This window comes from Plasmodium sp. gorilla clade G2 (genome assembly GCF_900097015.1).
Source record: "Plasmodium sp. gorilla clade G2 genome assembly, chromosome: 14".
NCBI classification, from domain to species: domain Eukaryota; phylum Apicomplexa; class Aconoidasida; order Haemosporida; family Plasmodiidae; genus Plasmodium; species Plasmodium adleri (nom. inval.).
This window is the reverse complement of record NC_041706.1, coordinates 2,672,539-2,694,884: the sequence shown is the minus strand read 5'-3', so window position 1 is coordinate 2,694,884 and position 22,346 is coordinate 2,672,539. Positions and strand designations below refer to the sequence as shown.

The 22,346-nt window shown below is 16.7% G+C and overlaps 5 protein-coding genes across 5 annotated transcripts; 1 reads left to right on the top strand and 4 right to left on the bottom strand.

The window, feature by feature from the left end:
- Positions 1–74: 74 nt before the first annotated feature.
- Positions 75–6,270, bottom strand: PADL01_1468500 (aminophospholipid transporter, putative; the record flags this gene model as incomplete). Its single annotated transcript, XM_028684992.1, has 2 exons — positions 75–5,000; positions 5,116–6,270. The coding sequence occupies 2 exons, from the start codon at positions 6,268–6,270 to the stop codon at positions 75–77; spliced, it is 6,081 nt and encodes a 2,026-aa protein (XP_028541015.1).
- A 1,746-nt stretch (positions 6,271–8,016) lies between these two features.
- PADL01_1468400 (derlin-1) lies at positions 8,017–9,395 on the top strand (the record flags this gene model as incomplete). Its single annotated transcript, XM_028684990.1, has 6 exons — positions 8,017–8,169; positions 8,363–8,436; positions 8,577–8,670; positions 8,856–8,995; positions 9,098–9,250; positions 9,365–9,395. The coding sequence occupies 6 exons, from the start codon at positions 8,017–8,019 to the stop codon at positions 9,393–9,395; spliced, it is 645 nt and encodes a 214-aa protein (XP_028541014.1).
- A 767-nt stretch (positions 9,396–10,162) lies between these two features.
- PADL01_1468300 (zinc finger protein, putative) lies at positions 10,163–12,631 on the bottom strand (the record flags this gene model as incomplete). The annotated part of the gene is made up of 1 exon (XM_028684989.1): positions 10,163–12,631. The coding sequence occupies one exon, from the start codon at positions 12,629–12,631 to the stop codon at positions 10,163–10,165; it is 2,469 nt and encodes an 822-aa protein (XP_028541013.1).
- Positions 12,632–17,060: 4,429 nt separating this feature from the next.
- Positions 17,061–18,129, bottom strand: PADL01_1468200 (leucine-rich repeat protein; the record flags this gene model as incomplete). Its single annotated transcript, XM_028684988.1, has 3 exons — positions 17,061–17,184; positions 17,331–17,875; positions 18,049–18,129. 3 exons carry the CDS (start codon positions 18,127–18,129, stop codon positions 17,061–17,063), a joined length of 750 nt encoding a protein of 249 aa, XP_028541012.1.
- Positions 18,130–18,520: 391 nt separating this feature from the next.
- On the bottom strand, positions 18,521–19,183 carry PADL01_1468100 (conserved protein, unknown function; the record flags this gene model as incomplete). The annotated part of the gene is made up of 1 exon (XM_028684987.1): positions 18,521–19,183. The coding sequence occupies one exon, from the start codon at positions 19,181–19,183 to the stop codon at positions 18,521–18,523; it is 663 nt and encodes a 220-aa protein (XP_028541011.1).
- Positions 19,184–22,346: the final 3,163 nt, after the last annotated feature.

Below are 22,346 nucleotides of genomic sequence, written 5' to 3'. Positions count from 1 at the left end.
TATAATGTGATGAAGAAAATCTGAAGTATTTTCTTTCCTAATATATAATAATTTTTTTCTTTTTATTATTATTATCATTCTTGTTTTTTTGGTTTAATAGCAAAAGGTATTGTATCAAAGGACAAGTTAAAATTATGAATGTGAAAAATCTGATGACTTGTTAATTTAAAACTATCAAAAGATTTTATTGTATTTAATATAAATTTTTTCTTCATATTTTTGAATTTTTTTTTTTTATATAAATAATACATACATGATGGAAAATTAATTATAGTATTTACAATTAGATTACTTTGTATAATGTCTAGATTGATATTAAAGTATATAAAATGAAATTTATGTAAAATAAATAATATGAAAATATATAAAATAGCAAATAATAAATGTATTATAATAAAAATAATAAAATAATTATATGTATCAATAAATAGAAATAAAGATTTGAATATATGTGTAATAAATAAAGTTGTTAATGTATTTATTTCATAATTTATATTTAAAAAATAATAATAACTTAGAATAAATATTAAACAAGACTCATTTAAACAAAAGAATAATGTTTTATAAAAATATATTATAGTAAAATTATCTATTTTTAAGAGCTTCTTAAATAAAAAATTTTTATTTAATACATTCTTACTATTATGTATAATATTATCGTATTTATCGTTACATTTTATAGAACAAATAATACAAATACTTGTCATCATAAAAAATAATACAAAATAGATAAATAAAAATGTATTTGAAAATATACAAATTTTACATTTAAAAAAGTAGGAAAAATAAAATTGTAAGAAAAATAAACTCATACCTCTATAATATATGCACTTTATTAATAAAATAAAATTTACATATATTTTCTTTCCATATATAAAAAAGAAATTACCTAACTCACCAAAATTTTTTAATACAATATCAGCATATAATTTACACACATTGTCACTATTAAAATTATTATTATTATTATTATTTATATATATGGATATATCAGACTCCTTAAACATATTAATATCCTTTATATTATTTCCAACAGAACATATATTATCCTTGATATATTTTTTTAGAGCACGAACAATTTTACCCTTAACAATACAATTACATTTATAAAATAAAACCAACTTGCAATTTTTTAATACACTTATAAAATTTATTTCATCATATTTTAAATAATATTCAACAATATCACCACTAATTATATATACAGTATTTTTTATATCATTCAATTTTATAATATCATCATTCATTTTTTCTTTACTATAATTATTATGTACTTGTGAAATACTTTTATAATTTTCATCGAAATTATAATATAACATACACTTTAAAATATAACAAGCTTTTTTATCCTTTTTTAGAATATAAGAAATGTCTAATTCTTTTTTGGCATCATTGGAACCTTTCTCTCTCATAGTAATATATCTTGATATATTCCTATGAATGTGATTATATTTATTAAAAATATTATAATTATTATTTAATAATGATATTTCAATATTTTCTTGTTCCATCTGTATCATTTTGTCATCTATATTTTTCTTTTTGCATATATCATTATTTTTTAAAAGGTCAGGGCATTTATTTGTCTCACATGTATTTAAATTTTTAAAACAATAAGCCATCTCCTTTGATAGATTCCTTGTATTATTAGATAGTAACAATGTGGGATTCATATGCTCTGATTTGACATCAGTACTATTCAATATAAGAGAAGTATCATTAGAACATTTTTCTTTACACGCAACTATGCTTGTTATTTTGTGTTCGCATGATATATTAATATAATTTTCAACGACCTTTTCATTATCGTAACTATTAAACAACATATTATCCTTCTTATTATTATTTTCATTATTATTATTAGTAGTATTAATAACTGTATTATCCTTTTTAATATATATACGTATTAATTTATTTTTATTCAAATAACAAGTTGTATTACGTTCATTTATTAAATTTAAAGATTTACAAATGGATAGAACATTTCTTTTTTTGTCACTAGATAAAATCCATGTTTTTATATCAGCTTCTTTAAAAAGATTTATAATTTTCTTTGCACTATTTTTAATTTCTTCTTTAAAAGAAAAAATACCTAATATAATAACATTCTTAATAAATACATTTTCAAAATAATTTTTTTTATTTTCCTTGGTACAATTCTTTTTATATATTTCATATTCATTATTTGGAACAATTTTATAAGCAAATAATAATATACCAAATCCATTTTTTAATAAATTCTGTACAGATTTTATTATTTGATCTTTTTTCTTTTCCTTACTTTCTTGATTACATAACATATAAATAGTATATTCATCATATGTTTTCAATAAATAATATATTTGATTGTTGTATAACATTAAAATAGATATAAGTTTATATGGTTGTCTTGATTGAAAAATGTCTAATATTTTAAAAGGGCATTCTCTTTGTTTTTTCTTGTATTCATTTTCATAAATATTTTTTTTTAATTCTCTTTTATTGTTACAATAATAAGTATAGTTATGATGATTCCTTTCTATTCCTTTAATATTTGAACATCCAGAAGTATCACTATCACTATCACTCCAATTATTAGAAGTATAATCATCATCATCATCGTCATAATCACTACAACAATTATCACTTTGACTTGTACAATTATATTCATTTTGATGATTATTTCTGAAATGATCATATGTTTTATCAGGATGCTTACTTTTGATTCCTTTATTTTTTTTTATTATTTTTATATTTCTTTGACTCTCTGCATATGAGTAGTTAAAAATATGATCCTTTTTTAAAGAATTACTAAAGAATATATTTTTTTTAACACTCCATTTTTTATCACAATTTTTATTCTTTTCAAATCCATAAATTTGTTGTAAATCAATATTTTGGTGCTTTACCTTATTATTAACCTGTTTATTTAATATAATGTTTTTTTTTCTATTTCTTCGTTTTTCTTTTTCTTGTGATACGTGTCCACACTTTTTTATAGATATATTATTTTTTATACAAAGGAGAAATATATAATCATTTTGATAATATAACTGCATTCCTAAAAACCTTAAAAAATTCAAGAATAATGTTTCTTCTTCTTTTGTTGAAAATAATATTTTATGCTTAATATTATCTTTGTTTTCTTTAATATTATATATATGTTTATCTTTAATATTATATATGTTTCTTTCTTTTATTTTCTCCTCACTTTTTAAACGTTTCATTTTTCTTATTATAATATCATTACAAAATAAAATACATAAAAATATTAAGAATATTTTATGTATTTCACTACAACTATAATTTTTTATTTTATGAAAAATATTTTTATATACTTTTGAATTGTCTTTTATGATATCATAACTATCATGGTATTTATGAATATTATGTAATATCATTTTATTGATTTCCTCCTCATTATTAATATTATTATAATTATTATTATTATTATTGTTGTTGTCATTTATATAATAATCAAAGAATATTTTGAAATCTACAACCTTGAAAAAGGTTTGAAAGAAGAGAGTACTATATGTATCTATTAAAAATTCATCAAATATAAAATCAAACTTGTGTATTTTAAGATGATTATCTTTAGATAAAGTACCTATTTTGTCATATAAAATATATTGTGTATTATATAATGATTTTATTATATTATAGTTATATATTATATTATTATTAAAATGATGATCCTTTATGTATTCATTTGTATACCTACTTTTATTTTTATTTGTATTTATTAATTTATTATTATTCCATAATATTAATGAATATAACTTATGTATTATAAAAATATAACAACAGTTAATATTTGGTAAATGAAGTAGTAATAAAAAGAAATATTTTATATATATAAGAAATATATTTTGGTCTAATAGATTTCCTTCATTTATACAAAGAATACAATTAATACATATAACTATAAGTAATAATATTTTCATTTTATAATTCATATCATTACAAAATAAAATATCATTTTTTTTTTTCTCTTTTATTTTTTTTTTATTATTCTGATTTATAATGTTTGACTTTTTATCTATACCTGTATATATAACTAAACCATAAATCGAACTTTTAATTAGAGTACATTCATCCCATATTATATTATCAATATTTATTGATTCCTTATATTTTCTAAATAATTTATGATTTAGTTTTTCTTTTAAATTAAAAATATCATCATAATAAGTAGGAAATCTATTATTATACATTTCTGATATATAATCTGACTTATTTGTTTCTATATTATTATTATTTTTGTAATGTTTTATAATAACATCATTTTTACTATTTATATTTTCATCGTTTGATCTACAAAAAATAGGATATGAATCTATTTTATTCTCACATAAATATACATCACTACTATAACTACAACTATCGCTATTAAAATGAATACTTTTTTCATTTCTTTTGTAATAAGAACTATTAATATTAATATTATTGTCAACCTGTCTTGATAATATATCTTTCGTATTATTTAAAGAAAATTGAGAAGGACTCAAGATTTTTTTTGTTTTATTTTCCTGAACTATGTTATATGAACAATATATGGATCTAGCAAATAAATATTTAAGAAAATTATAAGATAATTCAACATATGTATATTGTATAATATATATAAAAATAAATTGATATAATGAAATATTATCCTTATTAATATTCTTATTGCTGATATTATATACATTTGATTTCCCAAAATATATATCTTCTAAATTTGTTATATCATTTACAATTGTATTAGTAACCTCACTACAGTTTAATAAGAACAATAAACCTTTCATTTGATCAAAATGGCAATGAGGTTTTTCAATGAGAACTTTTATTTTCATTAAAAATATATCATAAATATTTGCTAATATATTTGTTATCTTTACACATTTTTTTATTTTCAAATCTTTATATCCATCATAATTTTTGGAAGAAATTAATATATCATCATCTGTACAATTTTTTAGTAAAATTATATCAACTGGTATTACCTCAAATTGGGGTAAATACAAAATGTCTCCGACCTGTAGAAAAGGGGTCATATAAATATATAAAAAAACACACAAACATATATATATATATATATATATATATATATATATATATATATATATTATATCTGTTTAACTTATTTACAACCTTAATATCACAATAAAAGACATCTATTAAACCCAAAGGTGTTAATCTTTTGTACGTTTTCCTTTTTATTTGTTTAATATGTTCTGTCTTCTTATTAACAATACACATATCTCTTATTATGCAACATATAAATATAAAATAAAAGGTTTGCAAAAAATATAGATAATGACTTGTTCTAATTATACTTATTTGTTGAAATATACATACTATTAAAAAAATTATAAATATAATATTTGTACAATTTTTAAAGAATATATTAATAAATATAGAAAGAATATTTCTATTATACATATTATTAATAATATTCTTGCTACTCTTTATATTTAAATTATTTCTTATAATATATGTATGAAGATATAGTTCATCATATATTTTTATAAGATCCAATTTTCTTTCAGATTTTCCTTTTTTCTCTTCATTTTTATAAAACGTAAAATGATTACTTTCATATGTATTTTTAAAATGTAACATCTTTTTTATTAATGATTCGTCACTTAAATATAAAGCATTTTCAAAATCAAAATTATATAAATGCTTAATTTTTTTTATGAACATTTCTTTCATACTATTTATATTCTTACAATTTTTTAAACACTTATAAATTTTTTCCCTATCATTATTAACAAATTGTAAATTATGTACATGATATATTACATTGTTTATAAAATTCTTACAGATTTCTATAATCTGTTTGTGAGATATACAATTATTGATATCATTTGTTAAAAATATACAACGATCATAATTTTTCAAAATGGTTTTATTCCTTTCTAATTTTATTCTAACAATATTATCATTCAATTTGTTCCTTTTCTTTTTTCTAATATCATTAAAGAAAAGACATAAAATATACTTAAATGATATTGCATACAATAAATTTATAATATTATATAAACTATTTATTATAGGATATAATAATGCATACACATATACATTCTTTCCTTTTTCGACTTTTTCCTCATAATCATATGGATCGTCATAAAAAGGATAACGATTTTTACATGTAAAGCTTTTTAAATAACATGTTATATTAATAATTCTTTTTTTTATATAAAATAATAAACCTCTCACTTTTCTTATGAAAAAGTTATAGCATTGGATTTCTTTATTTTTTGGTATTTTTAAAGCTAACGTTTTTAAATTATTATTCAACATTATCAATGTAAGGAATTTTTAAAAGGTCGATGGATTCATAGGTGTTGTATGGAAAAAATAAAAATATATATATATATATGAAGACAGAAGGAGGAACAGTTGATAATTGAGGATTTTAAATATAAAAAGAAAATAAAATAAAGAAAAAAATTAGAGAAAAAAAAAAAAAAAAAAAAAAAAGAGAGGAAAAAAATAAAAAGAAACAAATAAAAAAAGCAAAAGACAGATTTTATTCTAAATCATTCTTTAATATTATAAAAATGAATATAATTATGAACCATAGCGAATAAAAATATTTGTTTAGACATAAATATTTTTCTTATACAAATAATATATATGATTTCTAAAAAAGGTTAATAATAAAAAAAAAAAAAGACAAACCTAAGATATAAAACGAAACATTTTAAAGAAACTATAATTTATATTGAATCGTTTTAAGTAAAATGAAAATTTTTCTATTACCCCTTTTTTTTTTTTTTTTTTTTTTTCGATCAAATTATATAAATATATATATGTAAAAAATAAACCATCACATAATAATTAAAAAAAAAGAAACAAAAACAATTTGATGTTTTTCATAATGTCCTACATTTCATTAATAAAAAAGGATAAGACGAATAAAAATTAATATTTTAAAAATATGTATTACAAAAATGTTAGCCAATTTATATTTACTATTAAATATATTATAAATATGTTTTAAATAAAAAAAATAAATAATATGTATAATATATATATATTTATATATAATATTAATTTATAATGTAATAATTTACGTAAATTTTTTCATTTTAATGAAAATACTAATTAGATATCAATGATATACTCATATGATCCACATATATAAAACTAGATTGATATATATTTATAAGAGATAAAATAAAACATACAATAAATATAGGATACATAACATTATATTCTATTTAATAGAATAAAAATAATATATAAATTAACAATATTTTTGGGCCTTTAATCATAAATAAAAAATTGATATAACTTACAGTGCAATAATATATTTAATATATATATATATATTATAAATAAATATATATTTTTTTTTTTATTTAATTTTTTTTTTTTTTTTTTTTTTATCATTTATTATATTATTATTTTATAATATGTATATTTAAATTTCATAAAATAATAATATAATATATATATATATATATATATTATATGTATCATTTATTGCTATACAATAAAATAAATTTTTAATATATACAAAAATTCTTTATTTTCAATCTTACCTTATTATTTAAAATAAAAGATTACAAAATGTAACTTATATAAAAGGATGAATCCTTTTTCCTTCTAATATATTATATTAATTTCACGGAATAAAATATTTCCTTCATTCCAAAAATAAAATAAATTACATATACATATATAATAATATATATATATATATATATATATATATATATATATATATATATATATTATCATTTTGTATTATGTGCATATAAACTCACACATTTTATATTACATGTATTTTTATATATGTCAAGGAAAAAATATATATTATATATATAATATATGATGATCACTAATTAAAGAAAATTTGAATATATATATATATATATATATATATGTATATATATTTTTTTTTTTTGTGACATTTTATAATAACCATAAATATATATATGTATGTATGAAGGAACAATCATTAAAAAAAAAAAAAAATTAAAGGATAAAAATACATAAAGATTATATAAAAGTATAAAAAAAAAAAAACAATAAAAAAAAATGGTTCAATTAAGTGATGTATTAGGTAATGTACCATTAATAACTAGAATATATCTAATCCTTTCTTTTGCTTTAATGGTATTATGTTCCCTTGATATAATATCTCCATTAAGTTTATATCTCAACTGGAATTTAGTATTAAGAGAGCATCAGGTAATGATATGAAAATAAATGTACATAATGATATTATTTAATCACATGGATTTTGATATCATAATGTTTTTATATGAAACCATATTTATAAAATATTGTAAGAATAAATATATATATGTATATATATATTTACAGCTTTATATTATATTTTTTTTTTTTTGTCTGTTTCCTTTCCTTTTTTTTTTTTTTTTAGTATTGGCGACTTATTACGTGTTTTTTATATTTTGGGTCCTTTGGTATACATTTTTTCTGGGATGTTTACGTCTTGTATGTTTATTATAAGAAAAGCAAAAAAAAATTTAATACCTAATATTATAATGTATGCGTTGTAGCCTATTTTTTAGAACATTTCAATTATATATATATATATATATATATATAATATGATGCATTTTATTTATTTTTAGAATATATTATTGTAGCTCGTTAGAAGAGGTAACATTCAGAAACAATTCTGCTGACTTTTTGTGGATGATTATTTTATCCTGTTGTATGCTACTAGTAATATCGAAAATAATAAACAAAAAATATATATATATATATATATATATATATATATATATGTATATATATATATTATTTACCATAATGTTACCAAGTTTACGTTAACTCTTAATAAATATGAAAATAATATATTAATTCTTTTTTTTTTTTTTTTTTTTTTTTTTTTTTTTTTTTTAACTCAGGGGGTATCATACATGTTTGGAGGTGTATATTTTTATAGTAGCTGTATAATAAATGTTATTACCTACATATGGAGTAAAAACAATTCTACAACAAGATTAACAATTCTTTTCTTTACAATTAGAGCCTCTTATTTACCATGGTACATAGAAAATTATATATATTAATATATATATCATCTATACTTGTGTAATTATTTCACCTCCATATATATATTCACTTATAAACATCTTTTATCTTTTAGGGCTTTAACACTCTTATCATTAATTGTAGATTATAATTCGAATGATAATTTTTTTGGAATACTTGTTGGACACATTTACTTTTTCTTTACAAGTATCTTCCCCCATATGCCCATTGCTAAAAATACGAACATTTTTAAGACCCCAAGATTATTGTTAGTTTTAAAAAATACCTTTAAAAATAAACTTTATGAACCTTTTTTTTATAAATAATTATATAAATATATTTATATGTATATATATATATATATATATTTTATTTTTTGTAGGAAGTGGTTGTTAAAAGAGGATTCGTCATAAATAATATATATATATATATATATATATATATATATATATGTATATTTATTTATTCATATATGATTTAATTCAAATTCTTTTTTTTTTTAATGTTAAAAAAGAAAAAAACGAAAATCTTATCTCTTTATAAATATATATATTAATCCATATTTGTATATCCACATTTGTATAATTAACAATTTTTGTTTTTATTTATTCAAATTTTTGTGTATATTTCAAAATAGAAGAAAAGAAAAGAAGCCGAAAAAGAATAAAGGAAAAAAATTCATACCAACATTTTAATTGAACGTGTTTTCATAAAAAATATAACATTTTTTTATATTAACATATTATATATATTATATATATAATAGTTTTTTTTTTTATGTATTATTTATATGTGATATATTATAATATATTTTATTATATATAAAGATTAATTTATCTTATTTTATAATTTATTTTTATTTTATTCTTTTTTTTTTTTTTTTTTTTTTTTGTGTATTTAAATTATATAATTTTTTTAAAATTAAATTAAATTTAAGTTTATATGACTTTTTTTATAAAAAGGAAATATTCTCAAGTAAAAAATAAAATAAAATAAAATAAAATAAAAAAATACAAAATATATTACCAATAAATAAATAAATTATATACATTCAGAAAGTATACTTATTTTAATAAATATGATGGTGTGTTAAAAGAACACATACATATATATATATATATATATATATATTTTATATAGACATGCTTTGCTTAATAATTAATATATAGATAATAAAGTTTTATTCTGATAAGAAAGAGAAAAAAGATACAAATGGTTGCTGTGATGATAATTTTTCGTTGGTATCATTTTTATCTTTAAAGTTTAAGTTATTACTTTTATTTATATTATAATATTCTAAAAAACAAGAATCTTTTATATTTTGTAAAGCATTGTTGTTATCATTATTATCATTGATTAAATTTATTTTATTAATATGTGATGGAATAAATTTTTGTTTCATTGACATAATATCTAATTCATTTTTTTCTTCTAAAAAGTTTTGTGCTAATTGTTCCTGATAAAAATGTACTAATTCATTGTCCTCAGTATTTATAAGTTCATTTAAATTGTTAAATATATGTTCTTCTCTTTTGTTGAAGTCAAAGTTAAATTTATTTAAAATATTATTTTTTTCATCATTTTCTAAGAATAAAATTGAATTTTCCTTATTTATATTATTATTATTGTCTTTTTCCATATATATATTTTCATTTAATGAATATTTTAATCTATTTATATCATTTACTTTTTCATTTTTAGGTCTTTCAAAAATTTCATCATAATTTTTTAATTTGACATCTAAAGGTATTCCATTTATATTACTATTTTTTTCTTCAATTAAATTATCAATATTAGTACAAAGTGTTTTTTCAATTTTATCCTTTTCATTTGTATAAAATTCTTGTTCCATTTCATTTTCATTTATTTCCTTTTTATAGTCTTTATTTTCCATATTAAAAATGAAATCTTTATTCTTATTATATATATCATTTTTTATCTTATTAGCTGTCTTTTTTAATTTCATTACTCTATTAAATTCTATAACTGCTACTATTTCATATGTTATTTGAGCAATATTGTCCCATTGTTCAGATGTAAATGTTAAGTCTCCTTTCATTATTTTTTCACATAAACCCTTTAAACATTTAATAACTTCTAATAAATTTATTTCATTATTTCTATCAATATTTAAATTTGTTTCTGCTGTTACATTTGATAACTTGTTATCACCACTAATGTTTTCTAATTCATTATTTCTATTTGATACAGTTGAATCAATATTCTCAGAATTAAAATATTCATCTTCTTCATCTTCTATAGCATCGTCACTTGTTGCTTCATGCTCATTAAAATTTATTTCATGAGCATCAGTACTACAACTTGAATGATTCTGTTTAAGTTTTAATATGTTCAAATTCTTATTATAATTCTTATTAGGAGTATTAATTGTGTCTATATAACTTGTAGAATTGTTTGTACTAAGTGAAATGTTTTTACTGCACACATTTTGATATGATCCAGTAACAGTTCCATTTAATTTTCTTGATAGAAATTCATTATAATTACAAGAATTTACATTTTTACCATTCGATTGTCTATTAGTTTTATTATTATCATTACTTTCATTATCATTATCTTTAATGTTATCATTATCTTTAATGTTATCATTATCTTTAATGTTATCATTATCTTTAATGTTATTATTATTATTATTATTATTATTGTTGCTGTTTGGATTATTATGATTTGCACTCACACCATTAATACCATTCTTATTATCATTTGATATATGTCCAACAACACTCGATAGATTACCTTGAGAATTACACATGTTATTATCCTTCATATTGTTTGCTTCAAATGAACCAATAGAATTAATAGAATCTTTCATACTACTTCTTGAGTATGTATTATTATTTATATGGTCAAAAGGACCTTTCTTATTTAACATATTCATTTTAATATTTTCTTCAGAAAAATCAAAAAAGCTATCTTTATTAAATACAGCATTATTAAAAGATAAATTAGATCTATCAACAGCTTTTTTATTCATATCATTTTTATTAGATATAGTATCCATAGAATCATAAAGTGTGTAATTGATACTATTTGTTTTATTATTACAATGTATATCATTATTATTTATATGTCCTAATTGTATATCACTTCTCTTTTTAAATGACATATTTTTCATATATTTATCATTTATAATACCATTACTATTTTTACTACATATATCTATCTTATCAACAATAATAACATTTGGAATATTGGGCATATCAATTCCATTTGTAAATGGCAACTTATAAGTACCAGGTACTCTCGTCTCAGCTAAACCATGAATAAAAGGACAATAATAAGTATTACATGACCCCTTTTTATAATCTTCACATCTTTTTGTTTTATAAAAAAGAGGATGATATAATATTTCTTCAGTAGAATGAGCAAAAGGACATTCACCTCCTCTTAAACATAAACTATTAATAGAACCATCAGCTCTTGTTTCTACATCAGGACACATTACAGTAATATAACGTATAAAAGATGAGTCACTTAAATAAAATGGACATCTCCTATTCCAAAATTCATTGTGACTATACTGACATCTATCCAAGCCAAAATTACAACCACCATTCAACAATCTCTTACATTGCTTCGTTCGAAAACGACTTAAATCTTCTTCACTCAAAAGTGTGGCATAAACCATCTTCTTCAAAATAAAAAGACAAATATTATATAATACAACAAAATTAAATAAAATAAAATAAAAAAGAATGAGTTAAAATAAAATAAAAAAGAATGAGTTAAAACAAAACAAAACAGAATGAGTTAAAATAAAATACACAGTATATTATATCAATATATACTATTATATAATAAAAAGTTTTTATTATACAAAATAAAAGAACAAAAATCAAAAATACAATTTAAAGAATAAAAATTAATTCAAGTACAAATAAAATACTACAAAAATATATATATATATAAATGCAAATATATAAACAGATGTTTATATTGTTCAATAACATAATACACTCTTTAAAAAAAAAACCTTAAAATATATAGACAACTAAAAAAAATATAGATATATTATTGTAGATGTATATGATTACTCAGTTTTTTTTTTCTTTTTCTATATTAATAACTTAATAATTTAGAACAAAACTATAGGTAAATATATATATATATATATATATATATATATACATATATGTATTCACAAGGTGTACACTTTAACAATATATGAATATCTACAAAAACAAAATATAAATAAATATACTTTTATTATTACTAATAGAAATATTATAGATTCTTAATTAATAAAGCATAATAGACATAAAAAGATTATATATATGAAAATTATAAAAATGAAAACCAAATTTAATTTAAAATAAATCCTTTATTTAAAGATATAAATACAAAGATATGATAGATAGATAGATAAATAAATTAATATATATATATATATTTTAAATTTATTATTTTAGTTATGGAATCAAATAAAAACAAAATATTATAGGTCAATACAACTAAAAAAACAAAACAGAATTAAATTAAGCAAAAAAAAAATTATTACTTTTATTTTTATTTTATATTATATATATATAATTATATATATATATATATATTTTTTTTTTGTTGATATTATTATTATAGAAATATTAAATATCAAATTTAAAATAATATGAGAAAAATTAAATTAATAACCAAAAAAAATAAAATAAAATAAAATAATAAAAGATAAAAAAAATTCAAAATTTAAATATAGACAAATTATAAATTAAAACTACATATACTATATTGGTACAAAAAAAAAAAAAAAAAAAAACTATTATATAACATAATCTATATGATTCTAATAATATTAAATTATATTTATCTATATTTATTTATATTTATTATTATATATTAAATACTTATATGTATAAATATATATTAAATAAAAAAAAAAAAATTCTGTTTTTTTTTTTTTTTTTTTTAAAGTATAAATATGTTTCGTTAATTTAAAACATAAGACACAAATACACACAAAAATATATGAGTACATATATAAGTAGTACTACAAAATTGATGAATTTATTTGATTAAAAAATTTTAAATTATATAAAATGAACTAAAATATATCAAAATAAAAATATATATATATATAAATAAATAAATATATATTTATTTATTTAAATATAAAGTGGAAACCCTATGGTTTCATTAAAAATAAATTTGTTCTGATCTTCCTTTTTATCATTTAAATGTACATGTTACAATTTAAAGTAAAAAGTATAAAATTAATACAACGTATAAAATTTTAATATAAAATAATATAAACATTTAAAGATATAGACATAATAAAAATAAATCAATAAATATATATATATTTATGTAAATGTGTAAAATTAGATATAAAGCAAAATACGAATTTTATAAAAAAAAAAATAATGAGTTAAAATTTTAATTGAACAATATTTTTAATAATACTATGCTTTATACACATGTTGTATAAATTTTTTTTTTTGTATTAAGAAAAAAAAAAAAAAAAAAAAGAAAAGAAACAAATCAAGGAAATCAAATAAAATCAAGAAAAAAAATAAAGTCAGAACGAATAAAAATGAAGAACAAAAAAAAAAAAGAAGACATCAAATAAAATGAAGAAAAAACAATATATAAATATATACATATATATATATATATATATATATATATATATATATATATATATATATGTCATGCGAATTTTTATAATATTAAAAATATGATAAAATGTATATTTGTTATATGTATATATAGTTATATATTATATATATCTTACATGTAAATATTATATATATATATATATATTATATAAAAAAAAAATGTGTGCTAAATCTAAAATTCTGTTAAAAAAAAAGTTTCCACTATATTTTACAACTTATTCATTTTGTCTATACAAAGAAAAAGAAGAAAAAAAAAAAAAAAACAGTAAAAATTAAAATTAAAAAAGTTAAATAAAAAAAAGAAGTAATTATCCATATATAATTTGTATATTTAATATATGTTATATAATTTTCCAATATGTGTAAATTGAACCCATAAGAATTGGGATATATTATATAGATTATTATACTAGTGCAAATTATTTAAGAAAAATAAAAAAGAAAGAAAAAAAAAAAAAAAAAACAATTAAGTGCATAAAAAATAAAATAAATAAATAAATTTTAAGTAAAATTATAAATATAACACATATAATATAGAAATTAAAAAAATTATCATAAACATAAATTAATATTAAAAAATCAAAAAAAAAAAAAAAAAAAAAAAAAAAAAAACTAACAAAACGTGCAATTTATATATTAGCGGAACTGTGTACTTAAAAAACTTATGAATGGAAATTCTTTAAAATCAAGATAAAAAAAAAAAAATTCAAATAAAATAAAATGAAATAAAATAACAGTCCTTAAAAATATATATAGAATTAATATACCATTTATTATCAATATATATAATATATATTTGTGTACATATTATATATATATATATATACATATAAAGTATATGTTCTTTTCCTGATATTTCCAGTTTTTGTTCGTTTCTTTTCTTATTAAAATGTGGAAATTTAATTTTAACATATATTATATTGCTTAAAGGATAACATAACTAAAATTAAAATTTATTTCTATTTTGTTATAAAAATTATAGATATTATATGACAAAAAAATATATTAACTTTTTAAAATTTTAAATATACACACAAAGAGTTACTACAAAAAAAAAAAAATATATATATATATATTATTATTTTTTTATATAAAGCATTAATATTATTTAAAGGATGAGAAATATAAAAATTAAATAAAGTAACATTTCATTTTTTTACACATTTTTAAAATTATAAATGTTTGATTGTGTACCTATCTTAAAGAAATAGGACAGTTATAAAAATGTACAAATATTAAAAAAAAAAAAAAAAAAAAAAAAAAACAAAGGGATGAAGATTTGAACAAAATATTGTTTTCAAAAATGTTATAAATTTTTATTACTTTTAATGCTTGCATATTTTTGGATTCTTTTTTTTTTTTTTTTTATTTTTATAATTATTTTGTCTTCATATTATATATTAAGTGTACAATATATATATATAGATATATTTTTGTGACATTTATGATTATAAAAAAGAAGAAAAAAAAAAAAAAAGGATCAAATATGGACACATCATTTTTATGTAATAATATTATGATGAAAAAATATAATTTTTTTTTTTCCTTATAAATATACTGTTAAAAATGAAATTTAAAAAAATGGAGTCAAAGCAAATATTATAATAAATGAATCATCATAAATATTGTAAAATCATTTTTTTAATGTACTATTTTGTGAAAACACATAAATATATGTTGACAAATATTACACACACACATATATATATACATATATTTTTTTTTTTTCCTTTTCATAATAAAATTTATTTTAAATATATAGAATGAAACACATATTTGCATTTTTCCATGGTTAATATTTTTCTATATTTTAAATCCTTTTTTCTACGGTTAAAATTTTTTTCAGGCCATTAAAAATATATATATATATATATATATATATATATATATATATATATAGACTTTAAAAATTATTGTAAAGAGATAGAAAATATTATATATATATTACATATATATGATAATTATTTATAATCCCTTATTAACAATGTAATAATATTAATACATTTTCATTATTTTATTTTTTTTTTTAATTCATAAAATTAATTACATGGATAATATTATCATCATTTTTTTTATATATAGACAGATATATAAAAAAAAAATTTCAGTTTATTATTCTTATATTGATGATTATATTAAACTTTAAATCATTTAAAGACTCTTAAGAACATATTAAAATTTATATAGAAATAGCTATTTATTTAATATATGTAAATATGAACATGCTCATTTTAGTGGTTCCTATATATTTTATACATTTATTGTGTTCATAGGTTGAAATTAAAAAAATTCATAAGGATTTTTTTATATATACTAATGAATAAATAATATAAAATATACAAATATATAAATGAATATATATATATATATATATATATATATATATATATATATGTATTTATTACCCATTGTACAAATAAAAGGTAAAAAATATGTGGTCATATTAAATCATTCCAAATTGAATTTATATTTATGGGTGTTAAAAGTAATATCAGATTTGTTCTTCTCAATTTTTGAAATATCATGGAAATCCAGAGATTTTATTTGAGGAAGATAATGAATTATAAAATGTCTTTGTTGAAATATATTAAAAAGGAATAAATATAAACATAAATTTATATATATATATATATATATATATATATATATATATAATATTATTATAATATAAATATACATATAACCATATAAAAACATTTCCATAATCCTTTTTTTTACCTATAAAATTTGTTGTATATATCCATAATTGGATTATTTTCTATTGTAAATTTTTTTAATTTCAATAATGCTTGTAATTTTTTAACCTGAACAATATTCTGTATTTTATTAGAATGAAGATATAACACTTTTAGGTTGTGCAGATTTAATATACTATCATTTATATCTTCTAATTTATTAAAAGATATATCTAAGGTTATAATATTTAAATATAAAATATCTAGTTCCAAATTTTTATGCTTATATGTATGTATTAATATATCATCCAAAAAATTTATATTTTCTAAATTATTATTATTTAAATTTAAAACGCTTATATTATTTGAAACATGAATTTCTTTATTATTATAATTATATATTGTCTTATTCAATTCATGATCATCTTTCTTTTTAAAGTTAATAACTTTATTTGTACCTGCCCAAATTTTTAATGTATTTTCTAGCTTTATATATTTCTCTACTTTGTTATTTCTATCTTTATTTAATGTATCGCTTACATTTCTCCTATTATCAGAATTTTCTGATTCTTCATTGCTTTCATAGCTCTTAATAAATATATAAAATGAACATAAAAATAAAAATAAAAATAAAAATACAAATATAAAATCTATATTATAGCAGTTCAAATGAAAAAAATATAAAAAAAAAAAAAATAAAACAATATAAAATCTTTTATCATTTTCATTTAATTGTTTTATTTTGTGTCTTTTTAATTTACCAGTGAACCGTTCGTTTCGTAAAATGTGTGCGAACCATCATATTCTTTGTAACTTAATTCTAAAGAATTAAAATCACACATTTTTTATTCATAAAAAATATTAAAATAAATAAATATATATATATATATATATATATATATATATTAATGTTAAAAAGAAGGTAAAGGAAAAGAAGTAGACATTATATTTTTCAAATTATAATATTTAATAAAAAACGTTTATACAAAAAATAAAAAAGAAAAATTTTTTACACACAAAAAAAAAAAAAAAAAAAAAAAAAAAAAACGTTTATATATAAGGAAAAACTAATATATATTTTTTTTTTTTAATCATATGAAAAAAAAAATATAAAAACATATAAAAAATGATATATAAAATCATTTTTTACACATAAACAATTAAATAAGAACATATTATTATGCTCATTTTTTGGATTTAGAAAAATAAATAAACAAATAAATAAAAATAGAATTAGGTTCCTTTTTTACTTTTACTCATATTATGTAAATTTTTCAAAATTTGTCTTTTATATTTTTCCGTTTCTTCAATATTTTTCATTTTAACTTCTAGAGGTATAGGAACCTCAGTAATTCCAGTGATACAGTTTAATTTTTCCGACGTATCTTCAAATGTACTTTTAATTTTTAAATGATCAGATAATTTATATAAATCATTAATAAGATCATTATTATTGTTTGCTTGTTTTTTTTTTGTTTCTTGATCTTGGTCTTTTTGTTGTTTTCTCTTGTTATTTAATTCTTCATAAAATTCTGTCATATTTTCTTTAATAAATGATTCTATATGTGCTTCTTCAATTTCTTTTTCAGTTATATTTTTTGTAAAATGTTTATCTAATAATTTCTTTTCATTGTCGTGTTTCTCTATTACTTTCGTTTCATAATTTAAATTATCCGTACTAATACCCTTCTTTTTCATTCTCATTTGTTGAAGTACCTTTAATTTTTTTGAAGATTCTAAATTTATAAAATTCTTTTCATCATTATGGTGTCTTTCTTCTATTTTTCCTTCTTTGGAATTCTTCCTATTGTCTTCTTCAATTTTTAATTCATCATCTTTTTCAGTAGGAATTCTTTTGCACTTACTGTCAATTTTTAATTTCCTCTTTTTAATCATAATAAAAACATTAGATTAAATTGTTATAAGTATAAAATTTCTTCTCATAGCTAATATTTTAATAGAAAAATGAAAAAAAAAAAAAAAAAAAAAAAAAAGAAGATACTTTATTTAAATAAATATATATATATATATATATAATATTTTAAGGAATACATACACTACAATAATAGTACGCAAATAATTATGTAACATACAAAATTCATAAAAATTATATTCACATATTTTACAAAAAAAAATTGAAATTATATATATGTCCTGTTTTACTTATCGCATATATATATATATATATATATATATATATATATATATTTTCATGTATTTTATTCCCCTGTTCAGTATTATATATTATATTTGTTTATTTCATTTTAATACTTTTCCATAAAACATTAAATAATAACAAATATGCAAAAATATATAATATATATATATATCATTGAAATATGTATTTTTTAAATAGGAACATTCTTCTTATAATTGTAAACTATAGAAAAAGATATTCATCAGAATATTTAAGTCATACTATTGTTGGTCCTTCAATAAAATAGTATTCAATTTTTTTTTTTTTTTTTAATATGCTATTGGAAGGAAAGTGTACATAAGAAAAAAATATAATATAGATATAATATAACTATAAATATAAAATATATATATTAAATTATGAATGTTCATAATTATTTTCTTTTTAGAGGTAAAATATAAAAAAGTTATATATATATATATATATATATATATTATAATATGTATAATTTATGAATTTATTATACTTTAATTATTTTTACTGAGAAAATACTATTACTTATACATAAAATTATATAGTATATTGTAGTATACCTTTTTTGAATAAGAGCTAATAATTATATACTATATATATCTATACATATATTATATAATAACTATAAAATTAATAAGGAAAAAAAAAAAGAAAAAACTTGCTCAAAAAAATCATTAATGAAAAGATGATATATAAATATAATATATATTATAGATACATTTTTTTTTGTTTTTCTATTTCTTTTTTTCTGGTATGAAAAAATTAATTTTTTAATTGTTTGAACTTATGCTAGAAAAAGAAAAACCTAAGAAAAAATATATTAATATATAATATATTTATTTATTTATCTTCTATTCATTAAATCATTTTAATATTATTTTATTTTTCATATGTCATCCAAATAAAAGTAGAAATGCCACATAAAAATATCTAACGAAGATATATCCTTCATAATAATTATGGGATGAAATTTTTATAAATAGTTATATCTTATTTTTATAATAAGGATATTATTTTGTATTTTTAGTTGCTCTATGAAAAAATATAATACGCTTATTAGAATAAATTGGACTTTTTATTATTATTTGGAAAAAAAAGAAATAATGTAACAATAAAATCGAATAACGAAAATATAATAATATATTAAAAAATATATATATATATATATATATAAATTAATATAAATATAATCTAAATAATCATTTTTACGTTCCTATTATAAAATAAAGACAAAGGAATGTAAATAATATCCTTATAATTAAATGACATTTATTTATTATTCCAAAGAATATTATATATATTTTAAAAAGTATATTTATATTTAAATGTTTTATATATTAATCATATCATATATTTCAAGATGTTCATATTTTTATATAATGATCTTTATTATATAAATGATTTGTATTTTACTTTTTTTTTTTTTTTTTTTTTAAGCACCATAAAAATAAAAAAAATGTTATATAATTATAATTATATATATTATAAAAAAAAAATGAATAAATAAATGAATAATTAAATAAATAAATAAACGTTTATTAAAACCAATGCACTATATAATAGGAACAAGTCTTATATGAATGTTTTTTTTTATTTTTTATATTAATAAAATGTACATTTATATAAATACATATATGTATATTTTAATTTTTTTTTTTTCTTTTTACGGTTTTGTGTCCACATTCACAAACAAAAAAAAATACACATTTTATTTTTTTTATTAGTATATATGCACATGGTATTAATGTAACATATGTGTACATATAAATATATATATTATGTGTTATTATTTAAAGACACATAAAATTATAAAATAGTGTGTACAAGAAAAAAAATTAAAATAATAATATGTATATGTATATAATATATATATATATATATATATATTATAATATATATTTTTATATTTGTAAAAGATCGAAATAAAAATATTAAAAAAAAAAAATTAAATAAAAATATAAAATAAATAATACTATATGAAATAAATAAATATATTATATATATTTTTTTTATGTTACCAAAATATAGGAAAAAAAAGTTGCCCATATTTATTTATTAAAAACCATTACTTTTTTTTTTTATTATATTATATTTTTGTTGTATGTATATCCTTATTTTGCATGCTTTTTAGAAAAATAAAAAGTAATAAAGACATATATACAATGAAAAATAAAAAATAATAATAAATAATTTTAATACATAAATAATATTATTCTTTATAAAAAAAAATAAAAAATATATAAGGCGAAATATTTTTATAATAAAATAATTATTTCTATTTATTATTTTACTTATTATTTATTTGTTCATTATTCATTTATTATATTTTTTCTTTCCTAATTTGAAAAAATTATATATTATAGAATGAAAATAAGTAATTCTAATATAATAGATTATTATGATTATATGTTTTTTTTTTCATTCTTTTTTTAATTTAATATATATGAATGAACAATTTAAAGAAAAATTATATTATATGAGATATTTATATATACTTAATTACACTAATTCTTTATATACATATTAAAAGTATATTATATATATATATATATATATATATTTATTTTATTATTACTTTTATCCTTTAAGCAGAACTTATATATAAATATATATACATATATTTAAAAAAAAAAGAAAGAAATGTATAGGAAATAAGGCATAGGGTTAAGTTCCTAACATATTTTTAATAATTCTATATAAAATAAAAATAAATAAATAAATAAAACTTGTCTATTAATTATAAAAATAATAAAAAAGTATAAAGTTATCCTTACTATTATGTCTATAAAAAGAGCATTGCTTTTTTTTTCTTTTTTTTATTGATATTAAGTGTATTAATAAATACATTCAAAAATAAATATATATATATATATATTAAAAAACTAGAAT